The 19931-nt window shown below is 38.2% G+C and overlaps 1 protein-coding gene across 2 annotated transcripts in view; it reads right to left on the reverse strand.

Moving 5' to 3' along the window:
* The window catches only part of PKHD1L1 (PKHD1 like 1), a 180862-nt gene that overhangs the window by 34396 nt on the left and 126535 nt on the right, over positions 1–19931 (reverse strand). For both annotated transcript variants that reach the window (XM_061439128.1, XM_061439129.1), the window contains exons 59-67: positions 15002–15175; positions 11239–11342; positions 9501–9630; positions 8646–8767; positions 6979–7069; positions 3692–3840; positions 3487–3609; positions 2839–2950; positions 2641–2757 (exon numbers count right to left, since the gene is read on the reverse strand). In XM_061439128.1, coding sequence (XP_061295112.1) covers positions 2641–2757; positions 2839–2950; positions 3487–3609; positions 3692–3840; positions 6979–7069; positions 8646–8767; positions 9501–9630; positions 11239–11342; positions 15002–15175 — 1122 coding nt within the window. The remainder of the gene's footprint in view (positions 1–2640; positions 2758–2838; positions 2951–3486; positions 3610–3691; positions 3841–6978; positions 7070–8645; positions 8768–9500; positions 9631–11238; positions 11343–15001; positions 15176–19931) is intronic.

The following is a 19931-nucleotide window of genomic DNA, read 5'->3' on the forward strand; positions in this document are numbered from 1 at the left end:
CCTTGAACACGGAGCTCTTACGTGTCAGGTAAGTGTTAGTCGCTCAGTCATGTCTGACTCTTTGCAACCCCATGGACTGTATAGCCCACTTGGCTCCTCTGTCTTTGGGATTCTCTAGGCAAGAATACTGGAGTGGGTTGCCATTCTCTTCTCCAGGAGATCTTCCTGGCCCAGGGATCAAACTTGAGTCTCCTGCACTGCAGGAGGACTTTTTACTCTCTGAGCTACCAGGCGACCCACGTGTCGGGTAAGACCACCAGTATTTGTGGACTAAATCCACACCACTGAGTAGTCTTCTCTTGTATTTTCTCTGAGCTTGGCATATTTTCTCTGTGATTTGCTTTATACAATGGGACAAGAGTAACATAAACAGATCTGAAAAGAGCTTGCATGTGAGGGCTCACTCTCTTGGTACTTTGGGGGAATTCTGTGATTATCAGCATGTGAGTAAGCCTAGGAGATGTTTGGCTCAATCATTCCCATTATCCCATCAAGGGCCAGCACTAATCACCAGACATGGAAGTGAAACTACCCCAGACTAACCAGTCCCTAAGACATCTTGTAAAATGACAGCAGCTCAGTGAACAGTCCTAGGTAAGATTAGCAGAACTACTCAGCTGAACAAAACCTAGATTGCCAAGCCACAGAATCATGAGCTAATAAATGGTTGTTTAAAGGCTCTGAATTTGGAGGATGGTTTGTTATACAGAAAAGGATAACTGAAACACTATTGCTCCCTTGGTTTTACTGCAAATATTTGTGGTCCAAAGATAAAACTGATTGGATCAAAAAACAAGCTCTTTCACACTTAAAATTTCATTACTCAAAACTTAAAACAGTAAAAAGTGGCTCCAAAAAATGCTCACATTAGCTATGTGCTATCTATTACCCTGCTTGATTACATTTTATTGTAAGAAAATATTGCATATACATGAATATAAACCTGTAGAATAATATTAACAAAATATTGCAGCAGTAGATGCTGTTCATACACTATGCAGATATCCTTTACTGGTCTCCTTCATTGGTCTTAAACCCATGCGGCATGTTAAGCAATTTTTGGCGAGGCTATCCACGTTACAAAGTGAAAGTCGCTCAGCCATGTCTGACTCTTTGCAACCCCATGGACTACACAGTCCAAGAAATTCTCTAGGCCAGAATACTGGAGTGGGTAGCCTTTCCCTTCTCCAGGGGACCTTCCCAAACCAGGAATCGAACCCAGGTCTCCCACATTGCAGGCAAATTCTTTACTAGCTGAGCCCATCAGCTAGTAAATGGGCTGTTGTTGATGGGAAGCCCATCAACAAAGACACCAAGTCAATAACTTAGACATCTATTTTTGTTTTGACATACTCTTTCTCATAATTTTAACTCCTAAAAATATGAAACAAATTTTCATCATTTCCCCAACTCTCTCCTCACTATGCACTGACTGTGCCCCTCAACGGGCCCTGAGTCTGTTCTCACGATGGTCCGACCCTGGTCCTCACATCAGCCTGTCTCTTGGCCTCACTAGGGCCTGAAACTCGTCCCCTAGAGCCTGACACTAGTCATTTCTATGGCCTGATTCTTTGCCTAGCAAATGCCTCACTCTATGCCTCACTATGGCCTGAAAGTTTTCCTCACTGAAGCCTGATTCTTTGGCTCACTGGGGCATGACTCCTTTTCTCACTAAAGCCTGAATGATTCCTTACTGGGACCTGATTCTGGTCCTCACTATGGCCTGACTCTTGTCCGCCTTGTTGCAAGAATATCATACTCATTATGGCTGACTCTCATGCTCACTAGGGTCTGATCCTAATCCTCACTTTGGCCTGACACTTACCCTCACCATAGCCTCACTCTGGTCCTCACTACAGACAAATGATGATAATTTGTTTTGCATTTCTAGGAATTAAAATTATGAGAAATAGTATGTCAAAACTTAGGTGTCTAAGTTATTGACCTGGTTTCTTTGAGGGGACACTGGTTAAAGTTTTCATGAAAGGGAGACTTGCTAAGCTGAAATAGAGAATGACTCAGTGTATTTAATGGGAAAATTGAAAATACTTGCTATATTCTCTATATGAATTTATATATAACTATTTTATATTTTTAAGGATGCAGCCTGGTTCAGTGAAAAAGCAGTGTATTTTTAAGTCAAGAGATCTTGATTCTAATCCTGGCTCTGCCAAAAGCAGTGGAAGTTTGGGAAAACATTTAAGTTCTATGAACTAAAATTTTTTCAGCTGTAAAAGGTTCTAATAAAATATAACCCAAATGATACAAAAGGGCATTCCAATTTAGAGAAACTAAGTAATATTAAATCATTATACCAGTGCCTTTTCTCTTGTTTGAGAAGGAAAATGTAATGTCAATTCTTTAATATTTATACAAAAATGGTATTTTTTAATTTTAATTTTTTAATTTTTAATTTTTCTGGCCACATCACATGCAGGTCCTAACCACTGAACTGCCAGAGAACTCCCAAGGGAACCATTCTTGAAATTGACTCTGATGTCCAGTTTCTTTGCTTGTCATATTGAGCAGATTACTTTAATCATTACTTTTTTAAACTAACAATGAAATTACTAGTTATATTCTACATAGTCTTTACATAACTTAATTGAGTAGATTTTCAAAGACTATGTTTAAACTTGCCTGAGATGTCCAAAAGACCACTGATGGAGTTATAACTCATGATCCCTGCATGGGGTTTCCGAGGCGCCATGTTATGTGCTGAAGAAAAGGTAGGCCAGCAAATCCCACTTCTCCCACCTTTTATAAGAAGAAGAAAGTCAATGAAATTTGCACATGCACTCTTATGAACCCCAAAATCAAAAGTTCTAAAATCTTTACCTGATGGAGGTCTAGAACTTCGATGGGCAGCAGAAAGTTCAATATTGGGATCATCATTAGTTAGGACATCAGAGCAATTAAATTCAGGGCTACTTCCAACAATTAGGGAGTTCTATTTTAAAAAGTTCAAAAGGTAAGCTTTAATAACAACATGACAACGAATAGTACTGAATTCCACTGTAGCAAAGCACAACCTGTATAACTTTGAGAAATGGATCATTCAGTAAACCAAGATGCAAAAGATGTGATATCTACCCTGAGTGGATGACACTTAAAGCAGGAGTGGGGGGACAGAATTATAAATAATTATATATAATGGCATGTTGTGTTTCTATGATAGGAATTTGTGCACAAAACAGTAGCAACAGAAAGAGGACAAAGTGTCAAAACTACCTAAGCTGGTTCAGGAGACTTTGTAGTGTGAGTGTAAATTAAACTAACTGTGACAAGATTAGTAGGTGATAAGCAAGAAGAGATGAGGGAAGGAGCGGGCAGAGGGAAGGATGGAGAGATTCCTGGCAGAAGACGACGGGCACAAAAGCAGGAGGTATGACTAGAAGGGCGAAGTCGAGAAAATCATTTGCATTCAGTATTTTACCCTTCTCAGAGTTGTTCTTTCTGCTTTGTGTGGCTGCATTCAATTCTTACCTTAATTTGCACCGTTTTACTGGAAATCTTGTGAGATACAGCAGACGGCATGTAAATCATTGAAAAAATGGCCATTCCATTGTCAATCAGGGTCACGTTGTAGATATGCACACTCTCCGTGGTCTGTAATAGAATTTGTAGGTTACACAGTACAGAATACAATCATTAAAGAAAATAAACAACCACTTTTTGGGGATCCATTTACCTGAAAATAAATTCCGTAATCCCAGCATGACCAAATGGTAAATCCCTGTATAAGCGAACATCCAGGAAGGCCATCTTGGTTCATATAGATACCAAATAAACCTCCATGGGCTTCATTGTCAAACCACTTTTCCAGAGAATTAGACTGACCTTTGAAGGAAAAAGAGAAGCAAAGAATTAACATTATGAATCAAATGACAGTTATAAGCAGTATTGGTTAAAGTTGAAATTCTTTTCAAAAATTAAATATATAATTCTGATGCAAGTTTTAACAAGATAATCAAATATTTGCATGGCTCTGCCATTTATGGCTTATTTAACATTTTTCTCATCTAATTTGTCTCTTCACTGTTACTCAGAATAATTGTATATTCATTTGCAAAAGTTTGACTTAGAGTTAGTACCCTTAACTTATTATATCTGATTAAAGATGAGTTTCCTTAGAAAGATTATGAAGTTTGGATTCAAACAAGGCTAAACTGAAAAATACAGTGGTAGCACTTGTTGCCTATCAATGTTGCTAGTCTCTTCTGATCATCCCTGTGTCAAATTAAGAGTCACTTCCTTAAAAAGCTTTCTCTGACAACCTGATTCAAAGTAGCACTTCAGGGGGACTTTCCTAGTGGTCCTGTGGCTACGACTTCATGCTCTAAGTGCAGAGGGAGAAGGTTCAAGCCCCAGTTGGGACACTAGATTCTGCACACTGCAACTGAAAGATCCCACGTGCTGCAACTAAGACCTGGTGCAGTCAAATAAATAAACAAATGTTTTTAAAAAAACACAAAAAACAAAACGAGGTAGCACCTCAAGTCACTTAACATGGCATTACATTTTTTTCACTTTGATGTTTAATTACCACTTATTTGTGAATTATTCATCTCCTCTTTTCTATTAGAAATAAGCTTCATGAGAGAAGGAACTGTCTCTAGCTCCTTCACTGCCAGATTCCTAAAGCCTAGAAGGTAATGAAGAGGTAGGTGCTCATCAAGTATTTCTTGAATTAATGCATGCATGATCTTGGGAAAGATGCTTAAAATTTTATAACTTCAGTTTCCTCATATATAAAAAATTTTAATGCCTAATTCAGGGTTGTTTCAAAATGAAATGAAATAATCAAATAAAGTGCTTCAATAAATGGAAGCTATATCCATTATTAATATACAGGATAATTAAAGTGGATTTTCATGAAAGTTTTACTTATGGACAAACCAGAGCAGTAACCTTAAACAATCCCTCCTGCTGCTGCTGCTGCTGCTGTTAAGTCACTTAAGTTGTGTCCGACTCTGTGCGACCCCAGAGATGGCAGCCCACCAGGCTCCCCTGTCCCTGGGATTTTCCAGGCAAGAGTACTGGAGTGGGGTGCCATTGCCTTCTCCGACAACCCCTCCTAACCATGCATAAATTTAAGGATTCCTTATAAAGAGGGCCACTGTCTCCTAAATTGTACATTGTACCAGCTCTTTTGTCCAATTTCCCCAAGATCTCACTTCCTCCATCTTCTACTGCTTATCCCTTCTTTCTTTGACACTGACATTTCGCCTGTGGTCAGTTTGCCTGATTTCTGTTTTGTTTTCTCCCTAAGAAGCTGTTTTCATGTCTACACCTTGCTTCTGCACAGCGTAGCCCCATGGACAAGCATGGGTTCACCTCTGCACCTACTTGTGTCAGAGCTCCTTTCCCAGCTTCCCAGCCCCTCACTTGTCTGGGACATGAATTGCGTAAATTGATGTTGCATCCCAGGAATTAAATCTTCAATTCCTTTGTGATGTCTCACTTTTCAATTGCTTTAAATCTAAAACTTCCTTATAAACACTCCCAATTATTTGGGAAGATCAACATAGTCAGTAAAAATGTATTACATGGCATTATACATATTAGTAAATACTCATATTCACAGGTCATATTTTGATTTAAACAAACCCACAACACTTCAAAGAAAGTTTACAAAATTACATATTTTAAAATTTTAAGTCACAGGAAAGACACTTTTACGCTGTTGTGAACTACAATATTTAAAAGGAGCATACATCAAGGAATCAGTTAAACCTGTGCCAAAGTTGTTTTATTCCTTCAAAATGTATTTTGCACAAAAATAAAATTAGCTAAAGTCCAATATTTTTTGAATTTATAGAAAAAATGCTTACTCAAAAAAATTTCAAAAATAACTACAGAGATGTAAAAAAAATCAACTGTAGAAGGGCTATACATTTTTCAGAGAAAATTCCATTTCCTTTAGCTAAGTTTCTCAAGAGGCAAGGCCTGCAGTTCTTATTCTATTTTTTGATTCAATAATTAATTTACCTGGTTTAGTAGTCAAGAGGTTATAAAAATTTATACAGTAGTAAGTGACCAGGCACCCTGTTCCTACTTACCTTCAATGACTTTTTGCTTTAACACTTTCAATGTTTTTTTATGTAAATGTATATACTGTGTGTGTGTGTGTGTGTATGTGTGTGTGTGTGTCTGTGTGTGAGTTGCTCAGTCATATCCAACTCTTGGTGACCCCATGGACTGTAGCTTGCCACGCTCATCTGTCCATGGAATTCTCCAGGCAAGAATACTGGAGTGGGTTGCCATGCCCTTCTCCAGGGGATCTTCCCAACCCAGGGACTAAACCCAAGTCTCCCACATTATAGGCAGAGTCTCAACCATCTGGGGCACCTGACAAGCCCTCATAGACCACTCAGTCTTTTCTTCCCTTTCTTCCACGAAACATACTATACACAAAACAGTTTTACATACACTATTCTGCAACTTCCACTTATCATTTTAGAATATCCTGGTGATTTCTCCATGCTAATACAGAGGTATGCATCTTTTTCCTTCTTTTTTAGAGGGGCCTAGTGTCCCAACGTTTGGCTTTCTATAACTAGCCCACAATAACTGGACACAGGGTAGCTTTCAGTTTTCTGCCGGTATAGACAACGCTGTGATGAATAACCTTGTTCACAAATCTTTTTCTCACTGTTGTAGAGGCAACTGTTAGATTACAGGAAGTAGAAATGTTGAGTCAAAGGTAAATGCCTCTATAATTCTGGTAGCTTTTGCCAGATTCCCCTTTGGAAGGGTTATATCACTGTGTGAAGAATGATGTGGGTGAAGGAGGAGAGGAAAATCGGTTTTAATTTTTTCTTTAAACCCAATATTATATAGAAAAAATTTTATTTGTTGAGTTCTTTCAGTGCCCAGGAAGAGGTGATATTACATATTCAACTGACAAACAATAATTATTTATTTCTAACAAATTTGGACAAGATATTTACTAATTTTAATGACCCAAAGACTTACCTGAGCAAGGTTCACCATCGATGCGGTATCCAGCCCTTCCAAATCCAGCCACTACATTATTTTGTAAGACTGTATTGGTCCCTCTATTTATCTAGTACAATGATAAAGAAAATGCTTTAGGTCAGGCTTTTACACAATTACGCAATGAGAGCAGGTATGCAACATACACCGGTAAACTAATTATCACAATGCTTTCTGAAACAAAAATTTAATTCATTATTCACCCACATTCAAATTTATAATGCAAATGAAGTGCTGAAATTACCTTAGGTTCTTGGTGTAAACCCACCACTAGATATTATACCTTAGTCTTCATTAGAAAAATACATTAAAGTACATTTCAGTCACAAAATCCACTGGACGTGGTCCAATATTAACAAGCCATACACCAAATTCCAGTATTATAGTAAGATCACAAAACTTTTGTCACTCTTTTTGGTTATATTCTGTCACCAATTTGATTAGTTAAGAAAAAGGCAACCGAGGCAATTATAGTGGGTCATTAAATTCAGTAGAGGCCTTCATTAAAGAAAATCTGCTATAATAAAAACAGGGTTAGAACAAGTATTAGGTAATTACAAAACAATTTTACTTTACAAGCCAAATCAGAGTGGTAGAAATGAAAGGTACAAGCATAGAAGGTTTATTTCTTGCCTAATAGTATCAGCAAAACAGACAAAATCGAACTGAAAGCATATTAAACACCCTTATTTTTAAAGATGATAAAAATAGTCAAATACAACTCATAAAAGTAAAATAAATTGTCTTTCAAAAGATATAACTAACTTTAATTGACATTTGGTTACATTCTAACATCTATAAACAGATGAAAAGAGAACATTATTATCTCATAAATGTATACTAAGGTCCAGACTTTTGGATTTTGCTTTAAGGTGATTATTAACGGTTGCACAAGAACAAAATTCAATCCCTATCCCATCTTTCAAAGTGAGCTATTTTTAATCCCTTTTCCTTCCTATGGTTTAAGTAAGCAAAATAAAAACAAAAGGAAGCTGTCTTTCCTCCAAATCCTCCTTCTGTACTTTCTATTTTCTTGTTCACAATCTCACTCTACATCTAAACAAATAGCTAAAGTAACTGAAGAAACTTCAGGGGAAATAGGGTTCAATTAGTAATATCTGATAAGAGGAAATAACCTTGCATAGAGAAGAATTTTAGATGAAAAATGAATTTTAGACCTTCTATATAAGTCTATCATTCCAATTTTTCATATAAGGAAGGAAACTAAATTCAGAGTTAAACAGTAATATGTGTAAGGCATTCAGTCAATTGGCAGCAGAGAAATCCTGTAGTGGAGCTTGAAAGCAGTAATTAATATTGGAGAAGCAAGGAAATAAGGGAAAACTACTTAAACCAAAGGATGCCAACACAGAAAAATCCAATGGCGACTGGAGCTCACCTTTTTTAAAAATTGGAGTATAATTGCTTTACCATATTGTGTTGGTTTCTGCTGTACAACAAAGTGAATCAGCTATATGTATACAAATATCCCCCAACTTGGAACGCCCATCCACCCCACTCCCCCATCTCACCCTTCTAGATCATCAGGGAGCACTGAGCTGATTTCCCTGTGCTATACCACAGGTTCCCACTATCTCTCCCTTTTACACATGGTAGCTTACAGTTTTCAAATTTGTTCATACTACCTCAATTGCGGCATGCCAGAGAGTGGAACTCAGATCTTTTCTGTTCTGATAGGTTCCTGGCCAAACTGAAAGTGTAACCAAGTTTCCCCGGACTCTGTTGGCATTCCCCCATATTCTTATGCCTAGAAAAAAATAAAGTCCCCCCAATACATATAAATTTGTAATGAGTACTATGGAGAATGTTGTTCATTTCTTCAATGAAATTAGTTTTCTAGTTTGAGCCTGACAACGAACCTCTTCAATTTTAGAGCAAATCCTCTAAACTCTTTGATACTCTACCTATTTAACAGATTTCCTGAAATAGAATCTTCTGCCGTGTTTGTTAAATATGTGGGTTCACAGGTTCTGCCCTAGATTTTAACAAACACACACTCATACTGTATACACCTTCACTGAGTTTATATTATGCTTTAGACTGATATTCAAGAAAGGTTAATTCCCTACAATCAAACTTACTTTTTATAAAATAATAGCATTTATTTGTGAATAATCTTTCTGATTGATATGTTAAAAGTCATAGTAATTTAAAATATTGGTGATTAGATAACTCACATAAGAGCACCGTCTGGTAAATAATTCTAGAGCTGTACTGTCCGTAGCTACATATGACTACTTATATGTAAAGTAAGTACAATTAAATTAAGTATAATTAAACTTAAAAATACAGCTTATCAGTCACATTAGCCACATTTCAAGTGTTCAATGGCCACATGCAGTTTAGTAATTCCCATGTTAGCACAAACTTAGGCCATTTCCATTTTTGCAGAAAGACCAATTGGACACCATGGCTCCAAAGCTTGCATTCAAGGCTATCTGAGAAAGACAGATTATTGGACCAAAATATTATCATATTACCTTCCCCCACTGTAAAGTGAATGATATTATCATCTATGTCCAATCCATCTGTCCCAAATACACCAATTGCAGGGGAAAAGCCGTTGTGAAAAGCACAGCCTCTAACATAAGATGACCCACGTTCTTGAATCTATAAAACATTGAGATTTAGTAAACATTTAAAAAATAAAACTAAAGTATATTTAAAGAAAAAAAAATTGAAGTAGGTGATTTTCAGTAAACAAATCTTGATAAATAAAATACTCAGTTTATATTCCATGAAAGGATATGATTTCCCAGGAGATCTTTTAATCCTAGGAAATGGCTATATTACTCAATTTATGATTAAATAAAGCAAAAAAAAAATTGTTTACCTTAAAAGTGAATTAAAAATTCTCCAGTGGTTTTCAATGCATTTATATTTTATCACTACTTATAAAATGCAATCCACGGGGTCGCTACAAGTCGGATACGACTGAGCGACTTCACTTTCACTTTTCACTTTCATGCGTTGGAGACGGAAATGGCAACCCACTCCAGTATTCTTGCCTGGAGAATCCCAGGGACAGGGGAGCCTGGTGGGCTGCCGTCTATGGGGTCACACAGTAAGCAAAGTGATTCAGTTACACATACATATCTATTCTTTTTCATAGTTTTTCCTATTATAGGTTATTACAAGAATATTGACCATAGTTTCCCTTGCTATACTGCAGGTCCCTGTTTATCTATTTTACATACAGTAGTGTGTATATCGGAGAAGGCAATGGCACCCCACTCCAGTACCATTGCCTGGAAAATCCCATGGACGGAGGAGCCTGGTAGGCTGCAGTCCATGGGGTCGCACAGAGTCGGACACAACTGAAGCGACTTAGGAGCAGCAGCAGCAGCAGCAGTGTGTATATGGAGAATGCAATGGCAACCCGTTCCAGTATTCTTGCCTGGAAAATCCCAGGGACAGAGGAGCGTGGTGGGCTGCTGTCTATGGGGTCACACAGTCAGACACGACTGAAGCGACTTAGCAGCAGCAGCAGCAGCAGCAGCAGTGTGTATATGTTAATCCCAGACTCCCAATTTATCTCCTCCCCAATAATATATGTACATATTTTATTTAAACACTTTTATTTTATATTGGAGCGTAGTTGGTTACAGTGTTGTGTGAGTTTCAGGTGTACAGCAAAGTGATTCAGTTATACATATATGTATCAATTCTTTTTCAAATTCCATATAAGAAATACACTCTTTCTCATTTTTCTTAAGTCACCAGCCCTCTAGGCATATTTATCTTCCCAGATATTTATCTGGGAAGATAAATATGCCCTTTTGACAGAGGCATGGATATTCAGACATGGTTTTCATTTGAGAAATTTAAGCAGTACTCACTTTGTTTAATAGTAACTATTTGGACATATTTTTGGTCATTGTAAAACAAAGCAGAGATGTGAAATACTATCATAGATCTTCAATTTTTCTACCTCCTGTGCTCCATTTCCTTTTTTTTTTCTTACTGGCCTTAAATAAATGAATGACATGGTTGGAGTCAAATGGTTCCCACATGACATGCATGACACAACCAGCAGGACCTGGTCAGACTCCTGCTGTGAGTCTAAAAATGTCAATAGGAAATACAGCTACGAAATTTTTATTATATTAAATTTAGTTTCAGAAATTCTAAGATATGGCTATTAAGTAAAGTTAAATGAAAATAAAATTAAAATATTTAATTTTGAGTATATGCAAAAATTCAAAATAAAGTACAAACCTGTCCGAGGTTAAGAAATGTTACAGCATATCTTGGGTCTGTGCTATCTCTGAAGGCTTCTTGACCACTGTGATAAAATTCCACATTACTTATTCTTGCATTTCCTGGTGGGGAAAAGAGTTACACATTTTTTTCTTTGAAACTGAATAAAAATTTTTCAAAATCTATGAAAGTTCTAGTAATTTTCCAAATTACAAATTTGTTTTCAACTTTTTCAAGGAAATTACATTCATTTTTTATTCTTTTAATCCAAATAAGGTAATGTTTCTAAAGATGTTTTTTCACTGCCCTTCCAAAAATCTCTTTAGATATTTTTTTCTGAATAGCATCCATTCTCCATGAAATTTTAATATCACAGATGTACCACACATTGGGGTCACAGAGAGTCGGACACAACCTAGCAACTGAACAACAACTACATATCTGTCACTGTATAGCGGCCCTTTGGAGGACCATAGACTGTTTAAGCTTTTTTTGCCCCCAAGAGTCAGTTTACACCTGTCGGTGTTATACTGTCCCTGTTAAGAATGCATGGCATGAGATACAATTTATAATTTACCTGACATTTCAATTTTGATGCTCCAAAGAGCTTTTTAAAGACATTATCTTTACATAATTTTTTCCAGAATATGTACTGCCAAGTATCTGCAGATTGAGTTTGTTGTAAGTGCCACTGAAGTGACAAAAAGCAATTTCATAGATTATTAGGAACAGCCATAACAATCTGTGAGAGATGACTCTATGTCAAGTTCTGTACTAAGTGCTTAATTGGCTATGTTTAATTCTCGTACAACATCTATGAGTCAGGAACTCTGATTACTCCTGTTTTTTATACAGGTTAACTGGGGCACAATGATTCATGTCTGAAAAAAAAAAAAAAACAGTAGAGAATATTCGTTGTTTCAAAAACTGATATCTAATGAAATGCATGGAGAAGAGTTATTTTACACTAGAAGGAAAATTGATTTCTGTCTGTAAATCCATGAGCCAGTGTTTGTATATATGGTGAAGAACTTAAGAAGTTCATAATGATACTAATAAGAAAACAAAACTAAAACTCCTTGTCACCTTCAGAGGATGATTGGGAACAAGTTCATTATTTTGAAAACCAAAAAATAAAAGGAAAGAATTTAACATTTTTTCCATCTAAATTATCCTTCAAGGTGGTCAAACAGTTGTCTGGGGAAGCTTCTCTTTATAGAAATATTCAAGATTTTAAAGAGGGGGGAATGGTAGTATTATCTTTTTAAACCTCAGTGATTTAATAGATCCAGGCAATGATTATTAATAACAGCTAATTTCACAAAAGGAAGAACAATTGTATATTATGTGCCTATTAATGGAAAAACAACCACCAGTTGTGAGGAATTCTTGCCTAAAAATCGACTCTCGGTCTGGTCATTTTACTAGCTCTAAATTTGCTACTTATTCATAGAGAATACAAAGGAGGCAGGAACATGTTAAATTCTAGGGGTGCATCACTAATTGGGGCTATTGCAGACACTGTATGACAGATGACCTAGCTTCTTTTATTAGTAAATTACAAGGGAAGAAAAATGAATCAGAGATTTAAGATTCAAAACCAGTTGCAATATGGATCTATTTAGAGTCCAACTTGAACAAAAAGAGTCAAAGAGAAAGAAGGAAATAAAGAAAGGAAGAAAGATAAAGAAAGAAGAGAAAAATGGGAAAGGGGAGGAGGAAAGAAGAAGGAGTGGGAGGGAGGGAAGAAAGGAGGAAGGAGAAGAAGGAATGAACTGGAGAATTCTGAACAGTCGTTTGATGTTTAGAAATTATAGCTAACATTTTAAAATCTGATTCTTACAGATGTTTTTAAAGATGTCTTTTAGATTTACACACTGAAATATCTCTAGATGAATATGTGGTTGCTCCATTCATAAGAGCCAAGATATAGAAACAACCCAACTGTCCATCAATGGATGAAAGGATGAAGATGTGAGGTACCCTCCCCTCTATCTAAAATATTCCACTCTGTATATACATATATCACATCATTCAGCCATCAGTAACACAGAATGAAGTTCTGTCATTTGGGACAACATGGATGGGCCTGGAGGGAATTACGATCAGTGAGATAAGTCAGACAGAGAAAGATAAACGCTGTATGATCTCATTTATATGCAGAATCTTTAAAAACTTCTGCATATAAATGAAATGGACTCGGGTTCGATCCCTGGGTCAGGAAGATTCCCTGGAGAAGGAAACGGCAATCTGCTCCAGTATTCTTGCATGGAGAATTCCACGGACAGAGGAGCCTGGCAGGCTACAGTCCTTGGCATCGTGAAGAGTTGGACACAGCTGAGTGACTAACATACACAAGAAAGCTGAACTCATAAAAACAGAAAAGAGAAAGGTGGTTATCAGGATCTATGGGGTGGGAGAAATAGGGAGCTATTTAAGGGTATAAACTTGCAACTAGTAGATAAATAAGTCCTGGAGATCCGATGTACAGCATGGGGAAACAGTAAAAATACCATATTATAAACTTCAAAGTTGCTAAGAGACTAGGTCTTAATTGTGCTCACCGCAAACAAAGAAATAATACTTATATGACATGACAGAGATGTTAGTTAACACTACTGTGGTAATCAAATGGCAATATATGAAAGTATCAAATCAACATACTGTACACCTGAAACTTACCCAATATTATGTGTCCATTATATCTTAAAAAATATATGCCTACTGCTTCAAAATAATCTGGGGCTTGAAGAAAGTGGGTGAGCACATAGGTAAAACAAGATGGGCCAAAGCTGATACTTGTGATAATTGGTGATGATAAGCATTATACATTTCTCTATTTTTAATATATGTTAGAAATTTTCCTTCACACAAGAATAACAGATTGGTTGTGCTTGTTATGAATTGATTTGTCTCTGAGTGTGATGCTGGGCGGGCTTCCCAGGCGGCACTAGTGGGAAAGAACCTGCCTGCCAATCCAGGAGATATAAGAGATGCAGGTTCGATCCCTGGCCTGGGAAAATCCCCTGGAGGAGGGCATGGCAACCCACTCCAGGATTCTTGCCTGGAGAATTCCATGGACAGAGGAACCTAGTGGGCTACCAGTCCATAGCATCGCAGAGTTGGACATGACTGAAGCAACTTAGCACCAGGCACCAGTGGGTAAGCTGTTACCTAAGGTCATTGTTAATTTGATAATTAGTCTATGAAGATAAAATTAGAAGAATAATGTTAAGAATTTGGTTCTGGAGGGTGGTACCTGGACTATATAATACATATCAAGGCTCTGTTTTTCAATGTTAAAAAACAATACATCAGGCCCAAAACAGAGTCCCTTTTGCTAAGCCCTGCATCACCAAACAGACTTAATTACATTTTTAGCTCTCCTGAAATGGAATCTTAAACCAGCCCATTAGGAGTTGCCTGATTAGCATTGATTAGGTAATCTGCTTGATAAACCTCTGCTCCCCCTACATTAGCCTTGCAACTGCCAATCCTCTTTTTGCCTAGTATAACTACCTTGTTGCTGCTTCCTTCTGCCTACAAGTCTTCTGTTTTGCACAGCTCTTTGATGCTCCTTTGCATTTGTTAGATTGGCTGCTGCCCCTTTCGTGTATCCTTGAATAAAGCTAATGAGATCTTTAAAATTTACTCAGTTGGATATATATATATATATTTATAACACAAGTGATCCTATAAAGAGTGAGGATTATTTAAAAATTAAACATGGAAGAGACCATGCTATATTTCATTTAGAAAAATAAACTGAATCTGTACTAACCTTTAAAAGTCACCATATTTTCAGTGAAGGAACTGACTAGGACGCGTGCACCAAAAGATTCCTTCAACCAACCTGGATAATCCTCACCAAGTATTTTGATGTTCCTACTCAGTATCCCAACGTCGGCGGCTAACGTGTAGCTCTGACTAGTTCCAGGAACATGGTATCTTTCAGCTGCAGCAGAAGGACAGTTGGATTATTACCAACACAGAAATATCTGTCTTTATTAGTTTCTTTGCAGCTTACAGGCCACATAACTTTCTAATATGCCAAAAATCAGAACAAATACATGACTTGATTCGAGTTACACACTTAAACGTATACAGATGGCAGCTAGAAATTACACCTTTTTATTTATAAAAAATAATCAAAAGGAGTTCTTCCATTTATACCAAAGCAATTATCATAATTGCTTAGAAAGTTATTGCTTCATAGGTATTTTGTGGTCACTTCAAATTATACATAAAGATACACTTGTAAGGCAAGTTGGGGAGCTTACTGTAATTTTAACAGATGAGGAAATGAGATAGAGAAGTAAAAGAACTTGCCTATGGCCACATGGAGAATCAGTAACACATAGATATTACCTCTCCTGATGCTTAAACCTTGGTTTGCTCTGCTTTTCCTGTGATATGTTTTACCAAATACAATTCTTTATAAATATGTAGTATATCCTATTTATCAAACACAGTCTGTACATTTATATTTTCATGATTTAAAAACATAACCTAAATTACATTCTACATTTCAAGAGATCTCACTCAAAACTTTAAGACAAGCAGGTACATTTCAAACAGAGAGAAGTATCTGGCACTTTAAATGAAAGAATCTATACTATCAAACTTCAAAAACTACCTTATGATTAAAATATTCTTCAAAGAAACCCTTTACTTTTGATTTAAAGAAAAAATATGTGATATAGAATGATAAACACGTGCTCCTATCAAAATACTGCTTTAAAAAGTTTCTTTTATCATGCAGGTCAGATATCCACCAGTGTATCATGCCGCCTTAGCTGGGTTCTCAGGAACATCAGAAGTACCTGAATGGCTTTTCTAACATTACACTCCTGTCTGCTTCCACCTCCTCTGATTCAGATGAAGGTAAGGGTGGCGGTGAGGAGATACCCCTCGTCCAGGGTAAGGAGCATTGGCTGCGCTTTGCTGGAGGAGCCGTGAAGAGACACCCCACGCCCAAGGTAAGAGAAACCCAAGTAAGACGGTAGGTGTTGCAAGAGGGCATCAGAGGGCAAACACACTGAAACCATACTCACAGAAAACTAGTCAACCTAATCACACGAGGACCACAGTCTTGTCTAACTCAATGAAACTAAGCCATGCCCGTGGGGCAACCCAAGACGGGCGGGTCATGGTGGAGAGATTTGACAGAATGTGGTCCACTGGAGAAGGGAATGGCAAACCACTTCAGTATTCTTGCCTTGAGAACCCCATGAACAGTATGAAAAGGCAAAATGATAGGATACTGAAAGAGAAACTCCCCAGGTCAGTAGGTGCCCAATATGCTAGGGTAGATCAGTGGAGAAATAACTCCAGAAAGACTGAAGGGATGGAGACAAAGCAAAAACAATACCCAGCTGTGGATGTGACTGGTGATAGAAGCAAGGTCCGATGCTGTAAAGAGCAATATTGCATAGGAACCTGGAATGTCAGGTCCATGAATCAAGGCAAATTGGAAGTGGTCAAACAAGAGATGGCAAGAGTGAATGTTGACATTCTAGGAATCAGCGAACTAAAATGGACTGGAATGGGTGAATTTAACTCAGATGACCATTATATCTACTACTGTGGGCAGGAATCCCTCAGAAGAAATGGAGTGGCCATCATGGTCAACAAAAGAGTCTGAAATGCAGTACTTGGATGCAATCTCAAAAACGACAGAATGATCTCTGTTCGTTTCCAAGGAAAACCATTCCATATCACAGTAATCCAAGTCTATGCCCCAACCAGTAACGCTGAAGAAGCTGAAGTTGAATGGTTCTATGAAGACCTACAAGACCTTTTAGAACTAACACTCAAAAAAGATGTCCTTTTCATTATAGGGGACTGGAATGCAAAAGTAAGAAGTCAAGAAACACCTGGAGTAACAGGCAAATTTGGCCTTGGAATACGGAATGAAGCAGGGTAAAGATTAATAGAGTTTTGCCAAGAAAATGCACTGGTCATAACAAACACCCTCTTCCAACAACAGAAGAGAAGACTCTATACATGGACATCACCAGATGGTCAACACCGAAATCAGATTGTTTATATTCTTTGCAGCCAAAGATGGAGAAGCTCTATACAGTCAGCAAAAACAAGACCAGGAGCTGACTGTGGCTCAGACCATGAACTCCTTATAGCCAAATTCAGACTTAAATTGAAGAAAGTAGGGAAAACCACTAGACCATTCAGGTATGACCTAAATCAAATCCCTTATGATTATACAGTGGAAGTGAGAAAGAGATTTAAGGGCCCAGATCTGATAGATAGAGTGCCTGATGAACTATGGAATGAGGTTCGTGACACTGTACAGGAGACAGGGATCAAGACCATTCCCATAAAAAAGAATTGCAAAAAAGCAAAATGGCTGTCTGGGGAGGCCTTACAAATAGCTGTGAAAAGAAGAGAAGCAAAAAGCAAAGGAGAAAAGGAAAGATATACACATCTGAATGCAGAGTTCCAAAAAATAGCAAGAAGAGATAAGAAAGCCTTCTTCAGCAATCAATGCAAAGAAATAGAGGAAAACAACAGAATGGGAAAGACTAGAGATCTCTTCAAGAAAATCAGAGATACCAAAGGAACATTTCATGCAAAGATGGGTTTGATAAAGGACAGAAATGGTATTGACCTAACAGAAGCAGAAGACATTAAGAACAAATGGCAAGAATACACAGAAGAACTGTACAAAAAATATCTTCATGACCCAGATAATCACGATGGTGTGATCACTGACCTACAGCCAGACATCCTGGAATGTGAAGTCAAGTGGGCCTTAGAAAGCATCACTACGAACAAAGCTAGTGGAGGTGATGGAATCCAGTTGAGCTCTTTCAAATCCTGAAAGATGATGCTGTGAAAGTGCTGCACTCAATATGCCAGCAAATTTGGAAAACTCAGCAGTGGCCACAGGACTGGAAAAGGTCAGTTTTCATTTCAATCCCAAAGAAAGGCAATGCCAAAGAATGCTCAAACTACCGCACAACTGCACTCATCTCACACGCTAGTAAAGTAATGCTCAAAATTCTCCAAGCCAGGCTTCAGCAATATGTGAACCATGAACTTCCTGATGTTCAAGCTGGTTTTAGAAAAGGCAGAGGAACCAGAGATCAAATTGCCAACATCCACTGGATCATGGAAAAAGCAAGAGAGTTCAGAAAAACATCTATTTCTGCTTTATTGACTATGCCAAAGCCTTTCACTGTGTGGATCACAAGAAACTGTGGAAAATTCTGAAAGAGATGGGAATACCAGACCACCTGATCTGCCTCTTGAGAAATCTGTATGCAGGTGAGGAAGCAACAGTTAGAACTGGACATGGAACAACAGACTGGTTCCAAATAGGAAAGGAGTATGTCAAGGCTGTATATTGTAAGCCCGCTTATTTAACTTATATGCAGAGTACATCATGAGAAACGCTGGCTGGAAGAAGCATAAGCTGGAATCAAGATTGCCGGGAGAAATATCAATAACCTCAGATATGCAGATGACACCACCCTTATGGCAGAAAGTGAAGAGGAACTCAAAAGCCTCTTGATGAAAATGAAAGTGGAGAGTGAAAAAGTTGGATTAAAGCTCAACATTCAGAAAACGAAGACCATGGCATGCGGTCCCACCACTTCATGGGAAATAGATGGGGAAACAGTGGAAACAGTGTCAGACTTTGTTTTTCTGGGCTCCAAAATCACTACAGATGGTGACTGCAGCCATGAAATTAAAAGATGCTTGCTCCTTGGAAGGAAAGTTATGACCAACCTAGATAGCATATTCAAAAGCAGAGACATTACTTTGCCAACAAAGGTTCATCTAGTCAAGGCTATGGTTTTTCCTGTGGTCATGTATGGATGTGAGAGTTGGACTGTGAAGAAGGCTGAGTGCCGAAGAATTGATGCTTATGAACTGTGGTGTTGGAGAAGACTCTTGAGAGTCCCTTGGACTGCAAGGAGATCCAACCAGTCCTTTCTGAAGGACATAAGCCCTGGGATTTCTTTGGAAGGAATGATGCTAAAGCTGAAACTCCAGTACTTTGGCCACCTCACGCGAAGAGTTGACTCATTGGAAAAGACTCTGATGCTGGGAGGAATTGGGGGCAGGAGGAGAAGGGGACGACAGAGGATGAGATGGCTGGATGGCATCACTGACTCGATGGACGTGTCTCAGTGAACTCCGGGAGTTGGTGATGGACTGGGAGGCCTGGCGTGCTGCGATTCATGGGGTCGCAGAGAGTCGGACACGACTGAGCGACTGATCTGATCTGATGTGATCTGAGCATGTGAAATGAGGCATCCCTGGTGGCTAAGATGGTAAAGAATCCGCCTACTATGCAGGATACCTGGGTTTGATCCCTGGGTTGTGAAGATTCCCTGGAGGAGGGCATGGCAGCCCACTCCAGTATTCCCGCATGGAGAATTCCCATGGACAGAGGAGCCTGACAGGCTACAGTCCGTGGGGTTGCAGAGTTGGACATGATTGAGTGACTAAGCACAGCACAGCATGTGAAATGGGAAAAGGCTGGGGTGTTGGGAAGGCCCTGATTCTACAAGCTGAAAGATCAGCTTCAATTGATTCTGATTAATTCCTTCTCTCCTTGAGAATGAGAGTATACCATTTTGCAGTAGCTTGTCTAAATGCAGTTACCACTGAGGAATGTGTCAGTGAAACCAATCAGGGCAAAGATGCTCTTGGATCAAGATTCCTCAAATTTCAGCGTGCAT

Source organism: Bos javanicus, chromosome 14 (assembly GCF_032452875.1).
Source record: "Bos javanicus breed banteng chromosome 14, ARS-OSU_banteng_1.0, whole genome shotgun sequence".
NCBI classification, from domain to species: Eukaryota; Metazoa; Chordata; class Mammalia; order Artiodactyla; family Bovidae; genus Bos; species Bos javanicus.